Genomic DNA, 23,742 nt, shown 5'->3' on the forward strand with positions numbered 1-23,742 from the left:
CACTCAATCAATCGATTATGAATTGTTCTATATTATTTGTATGGTAGTTTATCTACATCCTGTTTTAGTTCCGTCTGGCAAAAATAAATTGTATATTGAACGGTGTCATTACAGTACTTACGCTACGCTAAATATGTTTCTCTTTGTTATGTGCTTCGCGCGCTATTTTCATGCTGCTTTTGGTATGCTTTCTCCAGCCGGCACCGGCATCCGGCACTACACTCGTTCTCACCCGACACACAAGAAATACGCAAACACACCACATTCACCACATCCAGATTTAAAACCATACAGAAACAAACGAAAAACAAAACCGGAAACAATCTAACATTACTAACCAGGCTCTTGTGGTCAAACTTGGTTCAGAGTTCAGAACACTCTTGCTAAAATACTTTCGTTCCTACGGCCATACCGATAAAGCACCTCGTTATTACTCACGTCCTGCATCGCGCCCTTCGTTCTCTTCAAGAGCCGAAAACACGTTACAATTTCAAACTGGACACTCAAATAGAAGCTACAACTTCGCGCCTTTGTCGCGGTTTTGCTTTCCCTATGCCGGCGATAGTGAGGCGCACAATTTATGCTTCCGCACACAGAGTATAATGATTGATTTGGATCATATTGAGGCACGCGTCGTGAAACGTGAAAGGGCGCCACATGTTCCCTGCTTGCTTGCGCTCAACGCACGTACAAGGGCATGTGTATGAGGGCGTCACACTCAGGAAACGCTTTTCTAATTAATACTAATGGATCTTACATCGATCCTTGTCCTATGCTCTTTGCGCCACGGGTGCGCCTCGAGCGTTCGACGATTGGTTAAACTCCCTTTGTTGAGCGTGATGGCCACTGTTCGCTTATCCTAATGTGTGTGTTTCTCCATGCCCGTGAGTCATTGTTCCTTTCCAAACGTATACCTAACTATAGTATATGGTCACTTTTTCTCATGTTCTGGAGTTAGTTGGTTCTGTGCTGCTTCCAGCACTACGACCCCCTTTGTCATCTACCTGTAGTAAACCTATCTATCTCTGCTTTCCTGCCTTCTACATATCCGTTCTGTGTCCTGTTTGAGCGAAACATTGCAAATGCTGCACATATTTCACCGCTGTCCTTTACGCGATTAGCGCCTTATCCACCGCATCGCGCTTCAACTGCAACGGCTGATCATCGTCCTCGTCAAACGCATGTTCAGCTAATACCTTAGTAGTCGCTTCTGCTTCCGCCGCTTTGGCCGCTGCCTCAGCCTTTCGTCGCTTTTGGCGATTGATGAGCGGCATAAAGCCCCACAAGGCCGATCCGCCGAGCAGCACGAACCCGAGCGCGGTGAACAGCGGCTGGTACCGACCCATATTCTCGAAGATGACACCACAGATCGGTGGTCCGACCAGCTGCAGAATGCCGTTTACGAACAAACTAATGCCGTAGGACGAGGTGAGCCGCTCCGTGCCGAGCATATCCGCCATGATGACTGCCGTGATGCCCACGTACGTGCCGGACGCGAGCCCGAACAAACCGCAAAACACGCTCACCATCGTGTAGTCACGGACGGTCGGTAGCAGGGCCAGGGCCAGGCCAGATATCGACAGTCCACCGACGAAGTACCACGTCTTTGGGATGAGATTCGTGTCGGACAGCGCCGATCCGCCGATGCGACCAACCAGATCGAGTGTCGAAACGATCGATAGCAGGTACGCGGCCAGGCTCTTGTCGAACCCGAGCGAAATCGCGTAAGCCGGCAGCAGAATGATAAAGTTGGTGTAGCCGATCGCGTTCGTCGAGTTCGAAATCAGGATCACGAGGTAGGAAGGATCGGACAGCAGCGACAGATCGAAGAACGTCTTGCCGTCCATCTTGCTGTCCGATTTGTTACGCTCCACCGTTGCGTCCTCTGCCGGGGCGGACGATTTGCCTCGCGACACACTGCCACCGAACGAACGCAGCGACAGATGGGAGGCGAACTCTTTCGGCTGGTGGGTAGAAAGTGTGCTTCCGTGGAACGGAGTGCTCATGTACTGGAAGCTGCTCGTCGAAGGCGATCGCTTCGGTGGTCGGTGGTGTAGCTGCTGCCCTGCACCGCTCTGCTGGCCCATTCCGCTGCGCGTCGAGTTCAGGCGGTTCAGGCGGAAGTACGAACCGAGTGTACCCTCGTTCCCGAGGAACGAGTTTGAACTCAGCTGGCTGGTGAAGGTCAGATTGCGGTGTTCCTCCTTGATCGGGGTGCTTATCTTTCGTTGCCGCTGATTGGTGCCCCCAGCAGCACCGCCAAGCATATCGTCCCGATCGCGACCGTACGAGACCGGAACGGCGGCGGCCGATGCGCTCCGGGCAAAGCTATCGATCAGCCCGTTCTTTGGATTGAAGCGGAAAATATCCGGCGATTTGTGCTCGAGCGTTGGCGTCGAGATCGTAGGCGTGTCATCGCCGGTGATGGCAAACTTTGGCTTCACGCTCCCGGACTTCCCCTGCGGTAGCAGCGACTGGGAAGCGTTTGGGTTTGCGTTGGTTTGTCCGTTCGCCACGCTGCGATCTTCCGCCAGCGGATCAGTTTCGTTCGATTCGCACTCCTCGAGGATCACGTCCCGCTGCTGTACGACCACTGCCCTCTGCCCGTCGTCGTCCTCATCCGGCTTTACCTTGCGCACACGCTTCAGATGCTTTTCAACAGGCTCGTAAAAAATGGCCGCCACCCATACGTTCAGCGTGATACCGCCCATGATCAGGCAAGCTCCGCGATACCCATAGTTCTCGAGCAGGAAACGCAACACCGGAGGCAGGATGATCGATCCGAGCGCACTGCCCGAGATGCACAGTCCGTTCGCCAGCCCTCGCAGCTTGACGAAGTACGACGTGACGATGTACACGGTCGGGGGGAAGGACAAACCCGCCCCGGTGCCGACCAGCACGCCGTAGCTGATGTACAGATAGTTCACCGAGGTGGCCCAGAACGTGATGATCATACCGACGGCGGCAAACGTTCCGCCAACGATCGTAACCGTACGGTAGCTGTACTTCACCGACAGGATACTGGAGAGTGGCCCCAGCGAGCTGTAGAGGAAATAGCAAAGAGCCGGAATCCAGGCCGCCGACGACGGCGATGCTTGGAATGCTTCGAGGAATTCGACGAACAGCACTCCAAAGCTCTTGATCGTGCCAGGGACGAGTATGTTCACCAGCATCGACCCGGCGAGTACCAACCATCCCCAGCCACCGTCTGGCGGCACAAGCTCGTAATCATCGTCGGTGGTGCCGTCCTCCGGATCGCCACCCTCGTCCGGCGCTCGATATCGTTCCGTTTGGCCTGTCTTGGTACCGATTGGTTGCATGGTGCTGTTGGAAATGCTGCGACAAATGGTGGCACTACCATTGCGCGGAAGCAATGCCGCTCGGCCATTCGATTCCAGCTGATTCTGAGCACTGTCTTCCGGTTCGTGGGCACGGGATGGTCCGTTCGGATCGTCGGTCTGCGGTACCAACGTCAATGCTGGTGGGAGCACCTTATTGAGCTTGATCGTGTCTACCGGCTGAACCGGCGAGGAATCTGTACGGAAATGGAAAGATGAAAAATAAACAATTAAAAAAACTGTGCTGCGCTTCTGTTTATCCGTACATTTACAACTATCCCCGAGCAGAAGGGTTAACATTGCTTCGTTTTTAGCAAGTACACAAACCCAGCCACAACCACATTCTACGTACGCAGCCATTTTTTACCGCCGGCGGCTAAAGCAGCACACGCTGAGCGATACGTTGGGTACACAATCGAGTTTAAATGATGTATTGCGCTGTTCAATAACCTTTTTTACATTAAAAGCGTTATTACATCCCTATCGCATATATGTAGGTAGTTATTTTATGCCTTATTTTTATAGTATCTGAAACATATGGCATAATGTGTAAACATAATCACACTCAACATGCAATCGCGTCTCCCGTTTCTAGGAACTGTAACGGCATTGTAACGTACAAATTCGCTTTTTTCCATAATACACAAACGGTTTCTTATCGCCTCCTGCAATCATAAACAAACGTAGTGCGCATGTACCAGCATACCTCTCCCACCCATTCCTTTATGGGACGTAGAGCATATGAATGAAAGCACACATCGGCTGTGTTACCGTCAACTTGCAAATCTTGGCCAACTTCGTTAACAGCAAGTTGGCAACAAACGAATTTTAAGGACCTTTTTACTGCGCATTACAGTAATTCTAGCTGTGTCGTTCAGAAGATCTCGAAATCATCTGTCACTTCATGGAAACCGTTTGTCCTGATTCCGGACAATTCTCATCTTACCCAAATCACATGTTCACTATTCAGGTCAAATCAAAATATATCTTTCCATGCTTGTTAACACAAAGCTAGATGAATGTTTCTTTCCGCGCGGCTACATGAGGTGAAATATATAGCGAAATGAACTATTTGACAGGTGAAATATCTGACCTTTAGGTATCTAAAGGGTTGGGGGAGACACAACATCCGCTTTCGAAATTCTATTTAAAATAATATCTTCTCAAGCAGAACATTCCCTAATTGGAAGAAATTATTAACTGTTGACTGAAAATTAACCAAGTACTCAATATTGAAGCTATTTAATGGATTCAATTACGATTTTGTGCACATTATTTGTTTACATTGCACATCAGCTGGTTGCTGTGATGCTTTATCCGTCAGATATTTCGCCTGTCAAATAGTTCATTTCGCTGTATATTTCACCTCATGTAGCCGCGCGGTTTAATGCTCTGGGGAGACGAAGCGTGCTGGGAAGGGCACACACTACTACGGATGAACCGTACGTGTGCTCTTCTGCCCACCTACCAACTCACCTTGTGTTGCTTTCCATCCTCCATGGCGACGGCCTTATTCTCTCTTGCTACTTCGATAACCTTAACCTTGCACCACAACCACACCTGAGCGCTATATGAGCGCTGAGGCTAGCTAAATAAAAGACAATCTTCCTTCTTGACTAGGGCAAATGGATGCGAGCACCTATCCCTCCCACTCACTGCGAGATTGGACACGGTTTGTGCGAAAAGATGCTCAAAATAGAAGCCTCCTCTCTCGATCCCAAGCGTAAAATGACGAAACTGTGTTAAAGTGGAAAATGAATTTCCTTTGCGTAATTTTCCATCTCGTCGTCGTCGTTTCGCAGCAACCGAAATTCAACCAAATAATCGATACAAGATTATACTTCTAACAGTATGTTATTTTTATACAAAATGCGAATGAAATAAGGAGCCATTTTCACTGTATACTTTCTTCTTCGATCAAGACTGCATCATGGTCAATGTTGCGCAAAACTGTTGTTTCAATCGTTGCAAACCGTACCGTACGCGTGTGTATTTGCCGGAACGAAATCAGAAAATTAACGCACGTGGCTTTTGGGTACCGGAACCGCATCAGAACCGCGCGTACCGTGCATCCACATGCGATTCAGTTAACCTTCTCATTCCTTTTTCCAACGGTCACCTGCAACCACGGGTGCAAACGTGTGTTGGCAAACAATCACTTAATAATGATGTTTTTGATGTGCCTCATTGCCTTGGTTGGCACTTATATCCTTTCCAGCAACACGTCAGATATCTTGCCGTTGTTGCCTTTGAGTTGGCTTTTAATTGCAATAATGAGTTTTGACATTCTAAATAAACGCTGGGAGGTAAAATCAATGCTTATGTTTTTGCATGATTAAAAAGAACAATTTTCCTGTACGACTAGCACTACAATATGACGGGTTTTATTGATTATAATTTACTGTACACAGTCAATTACAATTTACTATATCCCTCACAAACAAGTGGAGTATTTTGGGTCCGTTAATGAGTGGTGTACCGGATAACCGTGGCGATTGCTACATGGCTCGAAAGGTTCAATTCCCACTAAGACCGCCGCCCTCCCAAGGACCAAGGACTTTTGCATATTGCAATTGCGTAGTACAAATTAGTAAATAACGGCAGGTAAATTATAATAATAATTAAACATCATATCGACTCATTTGTGTAGGAAACATTTTACAAGTAACTGAAAGGAAATAGTCCTATCAATTATTTGTACTGAATGCTGCCTCAAATCAGCTTCCGACAAAAACGTTCCCTATCCTACACCTTGATCTGTCACTGATCGATCACAATAAAATATGCGTTGCGACTTTTGCTCATCCAAACAGCAGACTTACAACAATGTTGTCTCCGACGGCTCGTGCGAAACCTCTCCTCGGTGACCATTTCAAGGCCACCATCATCCATCGCGATAAACTCAAACCTCAATTGAATCAACGATAACTGATAACAATTACTACCAATTCCGTGACAAGTGAGCTGTGGAGCGCCATTATCTGTCTTTCCCGTAGGTTGACAATTAAAATGAGCGAATTGCACCAAACGCGCGTATATCGCCCAACCCCTTTGTCCATCCGGGCAGGCAAACGCAAGCCATCATTTACTCCAAACTAGTGTTGGCCGTTCCGGTCCGAACCTAGTAAAAAAGTTCCGTTCTTTATGTAGGCCGTACCGTTCCGATCCTTTATACAAAATCGTTCCGTTCCGTTTATTCCGTTCTTTCCGTTCTTTCCGTTCATTCCGTTCCGTTCCGTTCATTCCGTTCATTCCGTTCATTCCGTTCCGTTCCGTTCCGTTCATTTCGTTCTTTCCGTTCATTCCGTTCTTTCCGTTCATTCCGTTCCGTTCAATTCGTTCTTTCCGTTCACTCCGTTCCGGTCTTTGCCGGTTCAATATTGTCAGCAAGGTGCTATCGTTCGTGCGTTCCGTTCTTTAAAAAAACCGGCTTTGTCCGGCTGTTGCTTGCTGCGTGCAAGATAACTGTTCACTCTTTCTCGCACACAGTATGTGTTGTCTGTGCACTCTCCCATGCTCACAGGAATATTCATCGCACTTCGTCGCGTATCGTTTATAAAAATCGTGATAAGCGAGACCAAAAATGTTATTTGGTGTTATGGTGCAATTTGTAACATCTATTATACTTTTTGTTATAATTTAGCTTATCCTAACCAGACAAATAATTATTATAAAATTTAAATCTGTACTCATATGGCAGAACGGGTTGGAAGAGATGTATTATAATATGCGATTATGAACAACGAAAAATAAAATGTATTTATTTTTTATGCCACGATATCCGCTTGATCTTGGCACTCGGCATGATTCCAATATTTATCCATTCGATTCGAAGCATTCTGTTCCATTCGACAACCGTTTGAGTGCCGTGATGTTGTAAACGATTTATGTGAAAAAAAACTATTTGTTCTAAGTAGTAAGTGAAATTCAAATAATTAGTCAATCTCGTGATACAATCGTCAACTCCTACCACTCAATAACATCGGCATGGGTAAAAGCCTTGAATGGATCGTGCCCCAATACGTTGGGATGATTATCCTGCTATGGGCATTTAAGTTACTGATAGCCTATTAGTGGTACAGAAAGGCTTTGACCGAAAATGGTCGTCGCATCTAAAAAGTTTAAAAATGCTAGATAATAAATGCATGCTTTATATTAGCACAGCTGGTACAGCTTCCTGGACATCAGGTTGAACCCATTTGGATTTGGTGATTTCAGAATGATGAATGCCTTTTCATATCCTGTCTCAAGTAACACCCCCCCCCCCCCCCCGGATGACAGTTTTGCTTCTAAGCCCTGGGTCGGTTCATTTGCACCCCAGGTTCACGTTCCGTTCTTTTTGAAAAATGAACTAGTTCCGTTCCGTTCCTTTTTTTAACGAAATTCCCAACACTACTCCAAACCATTGATGTATCAGGCCAAACCACGCGTGGATGGATTGTGTACAATTCAAGGTCAGTTCTTACGCAGCCCAAGTACTGCGATAAAGAACACACATCACACGTTTCTTGGGCATTTTCCCACAAGACGGGTGGACGGGCTATGTAACGGGTTTCAACGATCAATTGAAGATAGTCAGTGTGAAAGAAGGGTGACGAAGACCGTACTGCCATTATTCGATCGATCTCTTTGTCACAAAAACTGCAAAACCGAACCATCTAGCGGAGGTTGGAAGGGATGCACGGGACAATTCTTTCTTGGCCATCGTTTTTTGCCCTAAAATGTGGGTTACGACGGCCTATAAATAGGGGCGCGATGTCGTTGAGTGGATGATTCGACTCATGCCACAACACACGTTTACCGCATGCCACAATGTCCCATCAGTTGGTTCTACTTTCAAAACCAGATCCATCGCACAGAGCAGTGGTACAGAGCAGCGTCTCTGCGTCTACATTTACTTCCATTTGGGATTGTCCTGGTGACCGCGAAACCTCGACCGAAAACTCGATCGCGCGCTACAATTATATCTTGCCCAACAACAATCGAAATTGTCCGCCCCTGGGGGGGTGTGCGACTTTGCATGAGTAGGTCGAAAGGATCGTTTAAATCCATACAGCGTGACATAATGAGCTGGTTTGTGTTTGTTGCTAGACATTAATTGCCCGCATCTGGAGCTTGGTCTGCAAATTAGTTCTTGCAAAACGCGGCATGCTTCATCGAGAGCGTTGTAGGTTACAGATTGTAATTTATGCATCAAGCGCAATCCATCGCAATCGATTACTGATAGGAACGGTTTGCTTCATGGCGTGGAATACTACTACCATTAGCAATCGAGTTCAATTTCCACAGCTTGAAATGTCCACATTCAAAATATCTAACTGCAGATCCAAGACTCACCAATATCTTTCCTGGACTGACACTACATTCATATCTAAATAGCAATTTTCCAAAGAATTCCTTCACCAATAACAACCACGCCGGCGGCTGTTGGACGTCATGGCCGTTCACAACAACATACCAACTTCACAAACAGCCCACACACAGTGCACATTAAGCGGAACAGCCCTAATAAACACATTGTTTTGGAGTAACGCTTGGTAGGCAAATAACGTGACGCACCGTTTGTGATTTGGAGGCTCAAAACACGTAAACATGTTCTTCATCTCAGCCAGCCAGCAACGAAGCTGCTGAAAAGACAGTAACGACGACGGGTGCTCGGCAATGGGGGCCACACCGTATGTCGGCAGCCGGGCGGCAACGGTCCAAAGCGAAGCGTACGTTCTAGAACCATGGTGCAGATCGTATCATTTCGCTTATCAAGCGTCCATCAATTTCACCGCAATTCAATTGACCTTAATCATTCTGCTGGGACACTGGCCCGTCAACGCAAACGGGAAGACGCATTAAAGATCGCACCACAAATCGCCTCGGTCAGATGGATGGGGGCCATCTTACTCGTGCGTATGCGCCACCAACCACCACACATTGTGCGTATATCTAAGTGCTCCAAATCAGTCTGCACCAGCGAACGATCATTCACTGTCGTGGCAAACATCCAAGGAAGCCATGGGCAGAGTTCACGCAACACGCTGCGAATGTGCACGTGATTTGGAGCTTTTTCTTGAACAAGGTAGGAATGAAAAAGGCTACACTCACCGTTTGGTTTGGGACATTCGACGCTTCGCTGGGCGCTGGTGCTGTTGTTCTCGTCGTTGCCATTTTGCTCCTTCTCTTCCTGCGATGGGTCGTCCTGTGCAGCTGCCTGGGAAGAAGGATGCTGATGGTCTTGCCGAACTGGACTATAATCGGCCACGTGCGGCTGTAGCAGCTTTCCCTCGCTGCGCTCCAGACTCTCCTCACCCATCGTTTCGTCGCCTTGTCACGTGTGCAGGGAGATGTGTGAAGGGGGGAGATGGGGGTGGGGGGGGATGTGGATTGTGGAGTTGGTTTTAAGGCGTCCAACGAGAGGGCGGCGACATGGAGGCACCAGCAACGGTTGCCTGGCAGCTGTTGTTACCGGATACGGTTCGAAACCAATTGCACACCACCGCCACCGACGTTGCTTCCATTCGGTGCCTGGCTCCGTCCAAAGCTGTTGAGCTGGGTTTGCTGTGCTGTGCTCCTACGCCACGTTCCTGCCAAGCAAACCGTCCGCCGTATCACCTGAAGAGGAAATGAGCAAAGGAATCGAATTGATAACAAGCTCTCTCACGTGCTGGGAAGAGAGTAATCGCTCACAAGCTGTAAAATTCCGAATAAACAGCAGGCTGTTCAGGTCGTGCCTAACCTAAAGCTTGCTTGCTTGCTTTCTTGACGAACACCAAGGAAAGCAATTTTCTCACGACTGTGCAAGGCTAACAAAAAGTTCCGATGCTAGTGGGGCCCCCAGTCAAATGGCGCAATAGCAAGAGCAGCAGGCTGATTGCATACTAAGCACTGATAACCCCCGCAGTAATGCAAAACAGCACCACAGCAACAGGGTCGTCCCCAAACCGGTTCAAAGAAATGGTAAACCTACTACCACTTCCGCCCAACAAGTAACTCACGAGCCAGTAACAGCTGACGAGCAAACGAACGAACGAACGAACGAACGAGTATGGGTGTTGGGATCATCACACAAATACACACTTTTTTTTGCTTACTTGGCATTCGACCAAAACATTCCACCAAGCTTCTCCCAATCAAACACGGACTGGTGTACAGTGGCATGTAATCATCCGCAAATCCCATACTATACCCCGCCGCTTCGCACCGCCTTGAGTCGTTTTTGGACAACGTGAAAACGTGAAAACGTGATTGTTGACCGTGTTGGCAATGTCACCCACGTTCAAGGATAAGCATTACATTGACCCAAAGAGGCACATCGAACCGAACGGGAAGGAAAAACCGGAATTACTATTAGCAGCACGGTTGAAGGTTGTACACACATAACACACCCAACCACATCCACGTCCGTGCGCACTGACTATGAATGGAATAGATTGCGTAGATTTGTTGAAAACATATCGAGCAGGAGGTTTGGGTTTTCACGTGCGTTTTCAGCACATATAGAAAAATACTAAAGTATTTATTTTGTACATTTATGTATTTATTATAAAGGTATCGAGCCTCCATGGTCCGCATACACAATTACAACTAATGTCTTATAAACTATGAGTTCCTAAAATTAGAGTCTCGTATGATTATCTTTGCTCCGCTGTAGCATTCATGCCGAAAAATGGATTATTCATTGAGTTATTAGCAGTTGAACCTGCTCAGTCAAACCTGCTAATAACTCAATGAATAACCCATGTTTCGGGTTGAATTTTGTTGCGGAGCAAAGATAAACTTCTATTCTTTATTAAACAACATAATTGTATCACAAATCAGCACTAAAACTCCAAAAAATTAATTTTGAAAAAAATGTTAACATCGCGGACGTCTCCAGCTAACGTCCTCTGTGAAAAGACTTCATATAATGGATGAAAATGAATGCGACAGAATAGAAAATTATCTCGGGCCAAATGAAGTAGCACGTCAGAACAGAAAAAACGGCTCAAGTCAGATGAATTGTGTAGCTCACATCGCAATGTGGCTTGGTAAACCCTGTATGTCTCCACGGAAGCTGCTTAATAGCTACACGAGTAAATTTTCGCTGAATCCTCTCAAGCCTCTCAATTCGAGTAAGTTGCTTCAGAAACCAAGCAACTGAAGCGTACTCAATCAAAGGAAGAACAAGGCAACAGTAAAGTGATTTTAAGCAGAAAGAACATAATTAATGTTATGTTCATTTAAATGATGCATAATATCTCCACGAATAAATATAATAGTAGAAATATAATAATATATATTAAAATTTACATACAAACAAGTTAAAAAAACTGTTTCGATTGCACTATTATTTAAATATATACAGTGGAATTTAGCCGGTCTCATGGTACAGTCGTCAACTCGTACGACTTAACAACATGCCCGTCATGGGTTCAAGCCCCAACTAGACCGTGCCGCCATACGCAGGACTGACTATCCTGCTGTGGGGGGTAATCCAAAAGACATTGAAAGCCAACCCCACACAAGTGGTACAGGCAGGCCTTGACCGACAAACGGTTGTTGAGCCAAAAAGAAGAAAGATACAGTGGAATTGAGTTTAAAAACGAGTTTTCCTCATAACGTGTAAAATTAAATGTTTAGTACCACTCTTAACGATTAAAATCTCGCATAACGAGCATAATCATTTGTGTTCTTGATACGTTTTTTTTGGAGCCAACATTGAGCATTTCTTAAATTATGATTATCGCTCAGGCAAATAAGAGCTTCGAAACTATGCTACGTTTAATATAAAACTATTGCCTGGAGGAAAAGTTTCGTCTAATTGTGTGAGGCACAAGTGTGTGTTTCTAGCGCGTTTTTCTGGATCTATGTCCTCATGAAGGTGATAGTTTGCCCTGCCAATTGCTACCACTGGTCGAAATTAGAGTGAGATATATATAGTGTACAGATGTGTTGTAGATTTGAGATTTACTGATAATTCATACGGTGGAATTTTTCAGCGAAATATTACATCAAAACATTTCAATTGTGATGAAACAGGCTTATTTAAAAATTAAAAAGTCTAGTTGGAAATGTGAGCCGGTCTCGTGGTACAGTCGTCCACGAGTACGACTTAACAACATACCCGTCATAGGTGCAAGCCCCAAATAAGACCGTGCTGCCATACATAGGACTGATTATCCTGAAATGGAGGGGAAATCCTAAAAGTCACTGAAAGCCAACCCCACAAGTGGTGTACAGGCAGGCCCTGACCGACAACGGTTGTTGAGCCAAAAAGAAGAAGAAGTTGGAAATGTCTAATAGCGGAACACACCGACACAAAATAATGGACTATAATACCAATCGACCATTTTTTTTAAAGAACATGGGACAATAGTAATGACAAACAAATAGTGAACTACAAATATTTTCTCAAATATTAGTATTATACAAACATTTTATTCATCATTCAAATGTGTATATTCCCTGTTTATCAGCACATTTGTGGTCGTGGAACAAATTATTTCACGGTTGATACACATTTTCATCAAATCATACAAATTCAGACAAAAGCTTCAGGCACAACGTGTTTTTTCGAACAACGAGTGAGTCACTTGGATGGAATCGATAAAACTAGGCATAAGAGATTGATATACAAATACTTTCAAATACGTATAGTAGTATTACTGCGAATATAAACTGTTTTCGATGTTTATGTTTTGATATTCATATGAAACTGCAAGAAAAAAATCTAAAATTCCACAACATTGTCGCATACCTTAAAATCGCTACATTCTTAGGCCCATGTTGCTCCAACGATATTGACTGAACGTCCCGCACACGGATGTAGAATAACAACAGCAAATGTGGACAGATTATTACCGCGAATAGTGCGATATTCGTGGATTTACACTGCATACCCACCGGCACCCTTACTTACTTACTTTCCTTATCGTAAGCAACGCTTAGGCACCGCGCACACGCCAATTGCCCTATCCACTTTTATTGCAGTCCAGTTTCTATCGGTACGGAGTGGCGCGGTGCGAAAAACAAAAAAAAAAAACATACATACTCCAGAAACGGCCTATCCCATTCAGCATCTCGCAGTAACCTTGTAAGCTACAGTTCGTTACGGTAAATAGCAGGAATAAAAAAAAAAGATCACCCCGACAACGGTTCAGTGAACATCACGCATCAGACCGCAACACCTCGACAAAAGAATGAATTTACCCCCACGAAGCAACGATCGTACGCAAATGTCGAGCAGTATGTAGTAGGAGTACACTACGTGGAATGATAACACACTTACGACGCTCACTCAACAACGTAGTAAAAAGGTGATAAGGATTCATGATGGTTACATAAACGGTTTCGTATCATCACTTTCTTATGTTCATACCGGATGAAGATTGTGGCGTCCTTATACAAGCAAAGGTGACATATATGTGTCTTGTGTGTGTGTGTTTTTTTTTCTTTAATTCCAGGTAAAGGTCACTAAAACATATCCTTTTGTTGTTAACACATTTCATCGGTACGACGAATTATTTACACCTAAATCAACCAAATTGAACCTTTCCCTCGAAATGTAGGTCAAACAATGTTCCAGATTCGCCAGCTAATTGACAGCTTAATTTCCTTTAATATGGTGCTGTGCGAAAACTGCGTATCTCGCTAAATTGATTGTTTTCATGCGTACAAAATATCAGTTCAATGACTATCAATCATCTATGACATCGTGGGTTTTTGGAGCGAGATGTTGTGCACACAATTCTGGCAATTACGGAGAGTACATTTTTTTATATTTCCCTTAGCCCGTAACCATGACACGGGGAAACTCGAGTTAGATAGACGACATGTGTTAATCAAAGTAATTAAGTAATAAAACAAAATTAATTTAAATTTAGTACTAATGTTTTGTTTAATCTTACTGTTCACCGACTGACTGTGTCCAACTAATAGAAATAGTACAAACACATACACATTTTCAATAATTATTTTTTAAATAATTTAAACGAGCCTAAGAGTGTCATTTATTGGCAACATAAATACACTACAATATGATTTCATTGGAAGTTCACTGAAAAGTGCGCAAGCAGGTATGACAAAATTATAGATAAAAATATTTAAAGAATAAATATTTGTCAATAGCAAAACAATTATTTAATTTATTTATCTTCCATTTTTAAAATTCGCTAGCATGTTTCATTCTTGCATTTTTAGCATGCAACTGTGGAATAAGAGTACATCGCTAAGCAAAAATTCAAGACCACTTGTATTCTCCTTTATCCATGTTTCACAATAAAGATTTTGTTACGAGTAAATAAAGCAGTAGCATAACTTAAATTTCGTTTCGCTACATTTGACTCACACTTCCTTAATTAACCATTCAAGAGTTATTATTTGCATTGGCAGTTCCTACCAAACAAACAAAAAATGGGTCAGGGGCAGTTTACTAAATACCACCACACCGCTCTTATCTGTTCCCCATGAAGATCTCTTCAAATCTACCCTAGGTGATAGAACAATGCAAACACGAACGAACAACAGTACGCACTCAAATGACGTCACCCGGTTGGGGGGCAAAACAAAAATGCGCCTCAAATTTCATTCACCAAAATGTCTGGCGCTTTAGGAACTAGTCTGTCCTTTACCTTCATCGTCATAACGCGAAGGGTAGCAGCAGCACAGCCGATGCGGTTGTTTATTTCGCTACACGGGGTAACGCTTCGCTTAGCGACATTGTACTAAAGCTGAGTTTTAAAGCGTACTCACCACGCCGGCCCATCGATACTCCATAGGGCACCACCACCACCGGTTGGCTGATCTATGCATTAGGTCGGGGTGTGGTACAAGTCATTGAACTTTGTGAAAATAATGATGGCACAACAACATGCATACCATAGGTCGCACGCCGCTTGCAATACAATTTGGATGACGTTTTCAGTTCCTTTCGAGCGTCGAGCACTGAAGAACGGCCTCGTTTTATCGTTCGTTTCTGTTTTAAAGTAAATGTAGCTTGAAAGTAGTTCACTAAACAAATTATCAATTATTCGACCTTTTTTCAATCATTTTTCAAAATTATGCAAAATAACCCACAAACGACTTTCCTGTTCATAGGCCGTTACACGTTACTTTTCAGGAATTGTGGAAAACAATTGAGGGAAAATTTTTAAACATAATTTTACCCATAAATACCTGTTTAATTCTAAAAACACTATAATTTTCTCAAACAAAACATTTAAAAATAAATTGATATAATATATAATATAGTTCATCCTTACTACTTTTCTTCTGCAACCTTGCACGACGTTGATCCGAAACCCAACCCCGTTTGCATCAATCATCATCATCATCATCATCATCATGCGATTGATTCATCAAACCACACCATCCAACGATCGAAAAAAAAATGTTGGCACGCTTCCTAAAACCCCTTCTGTTCCTGGACGGAAAATTTACGTTATTTTCAGAAAGAGAGAGAAACAAACATCTATAAAACCCAAACAAATTTCAAACCTAAACCTCCAAAACCGAACGCGGCCGCTTCATTCCACTCTAATTGCAATTAGTCGTCGCTGCTAACGCGCTGTCAGCTGACTTTACCAAAACAACGCCAAACGTCAGCACTTTTCATGGTCACTGAATTGAGTGCAAACAAAAACAACAGATTGATACAGGCACAAAATAGAACAAAAATCAAGCTTCAAAATTAACCAATTAATCAATGGAAACGCTAACGCAGAACGAAAGAATGGAGTTGAAAAATAACGCAATTTTTTATACTTGTTTTCATCTGCGCTGATGATGCCAATTGTTGTGATTAATCGGAAATCGGAAAATCCCACCGAAAACGGGATGATTAATGTAAGCAGATCTCGCATAAATCATAAATAAAGCAAAGCATATCGATTCGACTACAAAAAACAGATTTTTTTAACGAATACTGCTTTCTACAATCACAAACTGGTCCCACCATGATTGATTGTGCTTAAATCGAAGGAACGGAAACAAACATCGTCGTTTGCCAAGCTCATTGAATTGTAATAATTAACTATTGACCTAGAATATAAAACCGAAACGCCCTCCCCTTCCTGGCCGTTAATGTTCACCTCGAGGTAAACCTTCTGCCTTGTATCCCTTCATTACAAATCGCGAACCAAATGGACGATACACGCCAATCACTTTTTATTGTGTCCAGTGTTTATACTATCTAGACGAGAGAATTACTTGGAAAAAATCCCATGCCAACCGAGCAAATGAGAATGTTGTGTCATTAGGAGTGGAGTTGATCCACTATAACTTGTCATGCGCCCTTCAATACTGTTCCTGCCATTAACCACCTCATCATGTGATGAATGTCCGAATGAATTTCCATACCAGAGAGACACATCATCGTACATGGCCACCTGCGTTCCTCTCTGTGAACCTTTTCCCTACTTATGTTTATGCTAGTAGCCTCAATCAATTGATTAATACACCTTCAGCAGGTTATATACGAATAGAACGATTATAATTGCGAAACGGCCACCTTCACAGCTGTCGTATGTTATATAAACCGGGGCCAGCTGCTCTACTCCATCGGCTAATTCACCTTACACCACGTACGATGTAGAGCCGTTCTTTGTGCAAAGTGAACGATCTATGATCTGTCGGAACTAGTAGACGTGGATATCGGCGTGACTTGTAATCATCAGCATTGCAAACCAGCAATTGATTGCTGGTGGTCAAACACACATGTTTTGAAATGAGCCTATTGGTGGCTCATGATGGACCGGTGGAGCGGTCTTACAGATTTTCTTTTTCATTTTCTGCTGTGATACATTTTCCGGGTCATTGACTGCAGTACAGTACACCATTGTTGGAATTGTTCACCTTTGAACAATTGTTGGAGTGGTCGTGGTGTTTTATTTTCTGTCGTTTACCAGACATACCTTGACTTAATATGAAAATTCCTAAAATAACTAAGATTGTGGTTAGCTGAATTTTTAATTGCCATGAAAATTCAACTGCAGCAAATTCTAAACACATGTTTGATGTGTTATTTATTCATTTTTTGCGGAAAGCCCCCGACCGGCACACAATCTCCAGACATGCCTAGAAGCTTCCTTCATATATCAATTAATTGGTTCATCGAATCGAATGTACAACGACTGCCCCTCATTAGGTTCGATACGACCGATGTCGAAGGACAATTGGGCCATTCGGTATTGAAACTTCACACTTCCTGGCCATAAATGGCTTACACACAAACCCACACACACACATACACAATCATCAGCTGGAAGCCCCACATAAGGACATTCTTCGAGAAATCGACCGATTGAGTTCAAGCAAAGGTTTCAAGCAATATGCAACAGTTTCAAGTCAACAGTTCCTTCTGAATGTTATAAAACAAAAGAGTGCAAATTATTGCTCGTGCGCGTTACGTTTTCCTCCATATCACTGCGCCCTCTCGACAGACTGCTACTAATCGCCCAATAAGCTGCATAGCAAACGCCCCGCTCCAGACTCAGCAGCTACTGAAAAGCGCATCTTGTTGACACAAACGATTACACAAAGCTGCACGCGAGCAAATGCAGGGGAGCAAACTGAACGGTGCACAAAGTATTGCTGAGTGCGATGATGTATATAACGGTGCTATTATCCTTCCCTTCTTGGGTGGTTGTACTGAGTTAATGTATTTAATTTTTGTAAAAGTTGTTAAAACAAAGATTCAAACCTGTGTTTGAGTGTCATTAATATGCAAGAACTTAAGGTACAGAGTACCAAAGCTTAGAAAAAAAAACAGTTCACTAGAGCGTTGATGGTATGTTACGAATACTAACAAAAGCGATCTAAATTAGCAACTTACCCAATCGAACCGATTCCTGCCGCTCGTTGATATGTCTCATTCAAAGGATTTTTGACCGTTGTGATTCTTGTGCGGGGCACTCTTTATATAACCGCCACTACTAATACACTTAGAGCTTTAAAGACTAAAAATGTTCACTTTTTCAGTTGACGGGTGAGTTGAAGATAAAAGAAAAATAACAATATTCACATGCACGTACATTTAACCTAAAAACACAAACTTTCTAAAACACTAAAACACAACAAAGTTATTAGTTTAAAAAATAGTAAACAAAAAGAACATATTAAACGTAGACTAGTAAAAACGTTTCGACTGTGTTTTGTATTGAGTTGCACTAATATCACTTTACAAATCTGGTGCTTAAGTTTTTTGTTTATGACACAGCCACCAGTGTGCACTAACGACACATACAAACAATCTTTCCCGAAGCGTTCTCCATCGACAACACCAGAAAGACACTGACGCATTTAAAAGGCCTAGCAGCATGTGAGAGCAAAGAAGAAAAAAATACTGCGCACGAGTCGACAAGGCAAGCCTTTCCGCTTTTGGCTTCACCGTCGTCTAGACGTTAGACTCACACACCAACAAAACCAGCTGTCAGGCGCGGCTTCAGTTCTCGTGCGAACAAAATCACCTGGCGCGCCACACAGCTGACCGTACGACGATTCCGCACTCCACTACCCTTCCTCCCCTTACATCCGTGTCGTTCATTATACCCTTTTCTGCTGTGCGCTAAACCACAACACTTGCCGTTTTTCGCATGCGTTTCCAACACAAATTGTGCGCGTCATTGACATTGACTTTTGACGATGGCTTTATTTTCGTTCGACGTTTGTCGTTCTGTTTGCGATCTTTGCTTTCTTCACTGTTGTGTGCCGCCCTTGAGACAGTGAGTGGCCCGTACATCGCTTGATTGTGTTTGTAACTCTGTGTGCCGAATTTTTCCTTCCTCTGTCCAAGACGGCAATCGAAGCAAGCTGCGGCCACGTTTACTCAACCTGACCAAAGCATCTGATCAAACAAAGTAGCAGCCGCTTGGGTGTGTGTGTGTGTGTGTGTGTGTGTGTGTGTGTGTGTGTGTGTGTGTGTGTGTGTGTGTGTGTGTGTGTGTGTGTGTGTGTGTGTGTGTGTGTGTGTGTGTGTGTGTGTGTGTGTATGTGTGTGTGTGTGTATGTGTGTGTGTAGCGGCAAAACAAAGGCCCGCAAAACAACACACACGCCCAGTGGACGCGGTTCACCACACAACCAATCGAACTCACGGAGACGATATCAAATGGAGCAAAACGTTAGTCATTCTTCGTGCTAGTGAATTTTAAATAGCCCTTGCATTCGCCAGCCACCGAATCATTGCAGTTTCCGCTTTCCACGCTTTTTATATAACCCACCGCACACTAGCAAACAGCTGCAAAATTTTCCACTGCACACGTAAACGAAGAAAATCATTGCAATGGCAAAAGAAGCATTTCTATCTACCCAGGCAGCGCCAATAGTGCGTATGGTGTTTCGGTGTACGTGTTTGGCGCTAAAGGCATAGGTGCCTTGCTTCCGGCGTCAACACACAGCATAGGCACACTTTTGCATAACACTCGCACTGTATGTTCACACGCAAGTACGCCCTGCAGCTCGTCCTGAGATAGCACTGCGTACGACTGCACTGCGCCAGAGAGCAAGTTGCCCGTTTGCTGACCGTCTACTATTCGGTAGTGTTGCGTTGCATCTGGGAATACGCTACTCGTAATGCATATCACATGCACTTTCCATAAAGGACATTCGTACCACCGGTCGCACCTTCACCCGTCGTGTCCGTCGTGTGGCATTCAATTCCCGAGACCTCACACAAACACACACTGCACTAGGTGAAGGCCATGGCCTTTATCTGCAAAACTGTCGCCACGCTGTTCTCCAGTCGGCTAGTGCTTCCGATAGAAAAACGACACTACACACTGCTGCTTTGGGTTGTTGTTCCAACAAAGTCACAATAAACACAGCACACCACAACAATCCCTGGTCCTGGGATGGTTCGATGGTTCAACACTGAGTTGTAAGAAACAAAAATAGTCTCAAGAGTTACCAACTCTTCTGAGCTTACATGTTTCCACTATTTCACTTCGCCCGGAGTCGACTCTTCTCCGACGGACTCTTGGCTGGTGGTAAAAGCAAGAGACTACGTCTGTTACTATGCGCTCACGTTGTGTCTGCTGTGCTGCTTTTTCATTTCTGTTCGATTTTCACTTCTCATGCGCGAAAGTAACCGTCCTCCGATCAACACAATGAGATAGTTGCACACTGGACGGTGGACATCGTATCGATTTTGTGCAAAAAATTAAACTTTCCTCTTTATTCGTTATGCACTCAAAATAATGCTTAATGCTGCCGTCCAATTAGAAAACGATTTGAAATAATAATAATTATAATAATAATAAATAATAATTAGAACATTTTAACAATTTCTGTAACAGATGAAAATCTGATGAATGAGAACAGATGACTAATATAAACGTGCTGTTTTAGCAAGGAGTTGAAATCAATTTAGATAGATAGAAATAGAATAGAAAAAATATATTTCATAACAAATAGTGGTTCTAAACATTTCCCTGAAATACATTTTTAATCGCATCTAGCCTTTGAAATAATCTCTACCGTTATCATTTTTACACAGCAAATACTGATTCTAACCATGTGGGAGATCTATCCCACTATCCACCTTCTAGCGGTGGCAACACGCACACATCGCCTTGTTGAACAAAGTGCAGCCGCCGCTTTGTCTCCCCACATCATATCAGAATCTCCAACGGATACAACTAACGCAATAACATCACACAAACACGCAAGCAGCCGGGGACACCAAACTGACATACACACCCGTGTGGAGAGCGCGCAGATGCGTAGCGCGAAAAACATATGATTGGGCACAACGGGATTAAGAGTACACATAAAGTTAAAATTAAGACGATTACATACTTAAGTCTATTGCCATTTTTTTGTTTTCTACGAAAAGCCATTTTCAAATTATCTTGACTCTCATTCAGTTTCGAATCAATCTGTAGCCAGTCATGGCTCAGATAAAGTAAAACAACGATAAATTTGCAAGCATTTGTGTCGTGTTAAACCCCGCAAGATTTTATCTTATTTAAAAAAAAAACTGTAAAGAGATTTCATTCACATTTGGCTCCTATTTGTATCAACAAAAATTGGCTACGTAGTTTGTTCTAGTAGCGCACTGTTCAAAACATGATTGAACAAATTACTTTGAAATCATTTGTTTTATACTTATTATAAACTGTCAACTATGCATTAACACCTTAAGCTCTCTCGGAAAAGCCGGCAAATTTACATATATTACATACACCATTTAGATTTCATTTGTTACATTTCATTTCGTACGTTTAACTTACACTACTGTGCATACATACGTGATGACGTATAACTGCTAATAAACAGTATAACACTTCTGTGTGTTTAGCCAATGCTTCAACCAATCGCTGCGTACGAGCTGCGGTCGGACTGGATTTTAGCTTAGCATTAATGTATTACCATTGTACCAAAGAAAAGAGGCGAATGAGGCCAAAAAAAAGAAAAAAATTGCAACAAAGTTTAGTAGTGTAGGGTTTTTTTATTATTTAAAAAAAAATTAAGTAAAGCATGAGTTGTTTTCGAAACCTGCGTGTAAAAATTTCTTTCTTCGGTAGGAATTGGGCAGCAACGAGATAATTTAGTTTTGGGACAAAAAAGTTCAGCAAATTTCGACCATAAAAAAAGTGCGGAATACGTATTCACGTAACCTCCATTCATTTCACTAACAGGACAATCTCCACAGACAACAGCGTCATTTTCATATTCATTAAACCAAATAATAGAGCTAAAGCTAAACAAAAGGATAAAAAACATTTCATATCAAAACACACATCATCCTCTACGCTAGCCGTCCTGTATCCTTAAACAAGAACAGTTTTATTCCAGTGACCAATGTTTTGACACTTTGTAAATCATTGCCGAAGGTCGAAACAACATATGGAAACAATTGTAGACTTTGGTAAACTAAGAGCCATGCATTGTACGTAGTAGAAAATGTATCCCCGAACCATGGCGCTAACTGTCCGCAAGAACAACAAAAAGATGAACCGTGTTACACCAAAACCCAACAAACGCAACACATCCATCGTGCTGCGAGTTTAATGCCATAAAATGTCACAGGGTCGTTGAATAGTTTGGAACCTCTAACTAATTTACGACTTTCGCTTGGTGTTTGTGTGGTCGCCTTTCCTGTTTTCCCGGCGACAAGATCCTGAAGTGGTTCAACTTTCAAAGTCTTCTTTCTTTATAGGATCAGAAAGATATGCATATTTTTTAAAGGTAAAACCGTATTTTTTAAAGCAGTTTAAAGTTATATTTTCACTTTACTCAACAACAAAACTCAATAAGACAGAAGTTGATATTTTTTTATATTAAAGCAAAAAGGACTTAAAATATTCAAACTATAAGAAAGAACTAAACTACATCAGGCGAGTTGAAAGATTCCCAACATAACCCAAAAACGACAAAACAAATTAGAACAAATGTATTTGTACGTGTTTTTGTTACTATCCGAATGATTTTCTTTGATCCTTTCATGAGATGAATTTTCCTTCCACTAGTTCCATCTCAAGTGCTGCTGATGTCAAGTTGTTTGTCAAGTTGTTTTGCGGTAACGGTGATGCTTGAAAACGCTTCTTCCCATATCATATCCCTTCCTTTTATTCCCTTCGTCTCAGGCGTATTCTTTTTTTCATGTTCTTCGTTCAAGGCAATTGCAATCCCTGCAACAACAAATGCAACGACCTCATACAAGCAAACTATTGAAGAAATTGAACACTATGTTCATTTAAATATAAGATGAAAGCATTGCTTTCTACTAGATTATTGCTATATATTAATTTATGTATTATATAAAATTTTCAAAACTGTTAATTCAGTTTATTTTTTTAGAAATCACTAATGGTTTCATTTACATTTTTCCAATAATTTTGTATCGTAACATATTACGTCAACTCTGACAGCGACATGGACCAAACACGGAGATTGCACAAAAAGGTATTAAAAACTAAATAAAAGAACAAAAAGATGCTAAAAAAAACAAAAGAAAAGAAACGGTCATACCCCAATACCTTCTCCTAATTATTTGACCGCATCACATTTCAGGAAAGTGTTTGGGTAATTAAAACACCCACCTAGATACACAACACATTGCAATTCCATGCGGTTGTTTTAGCGTCGAGATGAAATAAAATCCTGACCGATTAACGCGTACCAACGCAAACAGTATATAGTAGATGAAGATTTGCGGAAAATGCACTCCAACACGAGAGGAAGATCGGGAGAGTAAGGGAGATAAAAAGTATATTTGAAAATGTGACGTTTATACATGGAAAATGCATCACACAATATCCCGTTGTTCTGCACTGTCGCCTTCATTCCGCAACAAAGGGGCGTGGCTACAGCAGCACACGACACTCTTGGTTGCGCAAATTCAAGCGAACAAAGGAAAATATTTTCTGTCTCCAGTTGGGCTATGATAAAAAGCAAAAATAAACAGATCACTTCTAGGCAGTACAACTTGAGGTAAAT

General features: G+C 42.9%; 1 protein-coding gene across 5 annotated transcripts; it reads right to left on the bottom strand.

The window, feature by feature from the left end:
- Window positions 1–12: 12 nt before the first annotated feature.
- On the bottom strand, window positions 13–20,343 carry LOC121588338 (monocarboxylate transporter 12). Of its 5 annotated transcripts, none has more exons than XM_041906135.1 (4): window positions 20,228–20,343; window positions 18,139–18,262; window positions 9,435–9,941; window positions 13–3,535 (listed from the first exon to the last, which is right to left on the bottom strand). In XM_041906135.1, the coding sequence occupies exons 3-4, from the start codon at window positions 9,640–9,642 to the stop codon at window positions 1,110–1,112; spliced, it is 2,634 nt and encodes an 877-aa protein (XP_041762069.1). In that variant the 5' UTR covers window positions 9,643–9,941; window positions 18,139–18,262; window positions 20,228–20,343; the 3' UTR covers window positions 13–1,109. The 5 variants fall into 5 exon arrangements, with proteins under 5 accessions (XP_041762069.1, XP_041762068.1, XP_041762066.1 ...); XM_041906134.1 differs by having other exon boundaries at window positions 18,139–18,275; XM_041906132.1 differs by having other exon boundaries at window positions 18,139–18,369.
- Between the last annotated feature and the right edge of the window lie 3,399 nt (window positions 20,344–23,742).

This window comes from Anopheles merus, chromosome 2R, assembly GCF_017562075.2.
Source record: "Anopheles merus strain MAF chromosome 2R, AmerM5.1, whole genome shotgun sequence".
Classification (NCBI taxonomy): domain Eukaryota; kingdom Metazoa; phylum Arthropoda; class Insecta; order Diptera; family Culicidae; genus Anopheles; species Anopheles merus.

What these genes read in the sequence shown, in the direction of transcription:
- LOC121588338 (XM_041906135.1), bottom strand. Translation starts at nt 9,642, where the DNA reads ATGGGTGAGGAGAGTCTGGAGCGCAGCGAGGGAAAGCTGCTACAGCCG. An exon ending in CGAATGTCCCAAACCAAACG is followed by an intron (nt 3,536 to 9,434) that starts GTGAGTGTAGCC and finishes ATTTCCGTACAG; the next exon opens with ATTCCTCGCCGGTTCAGCCG.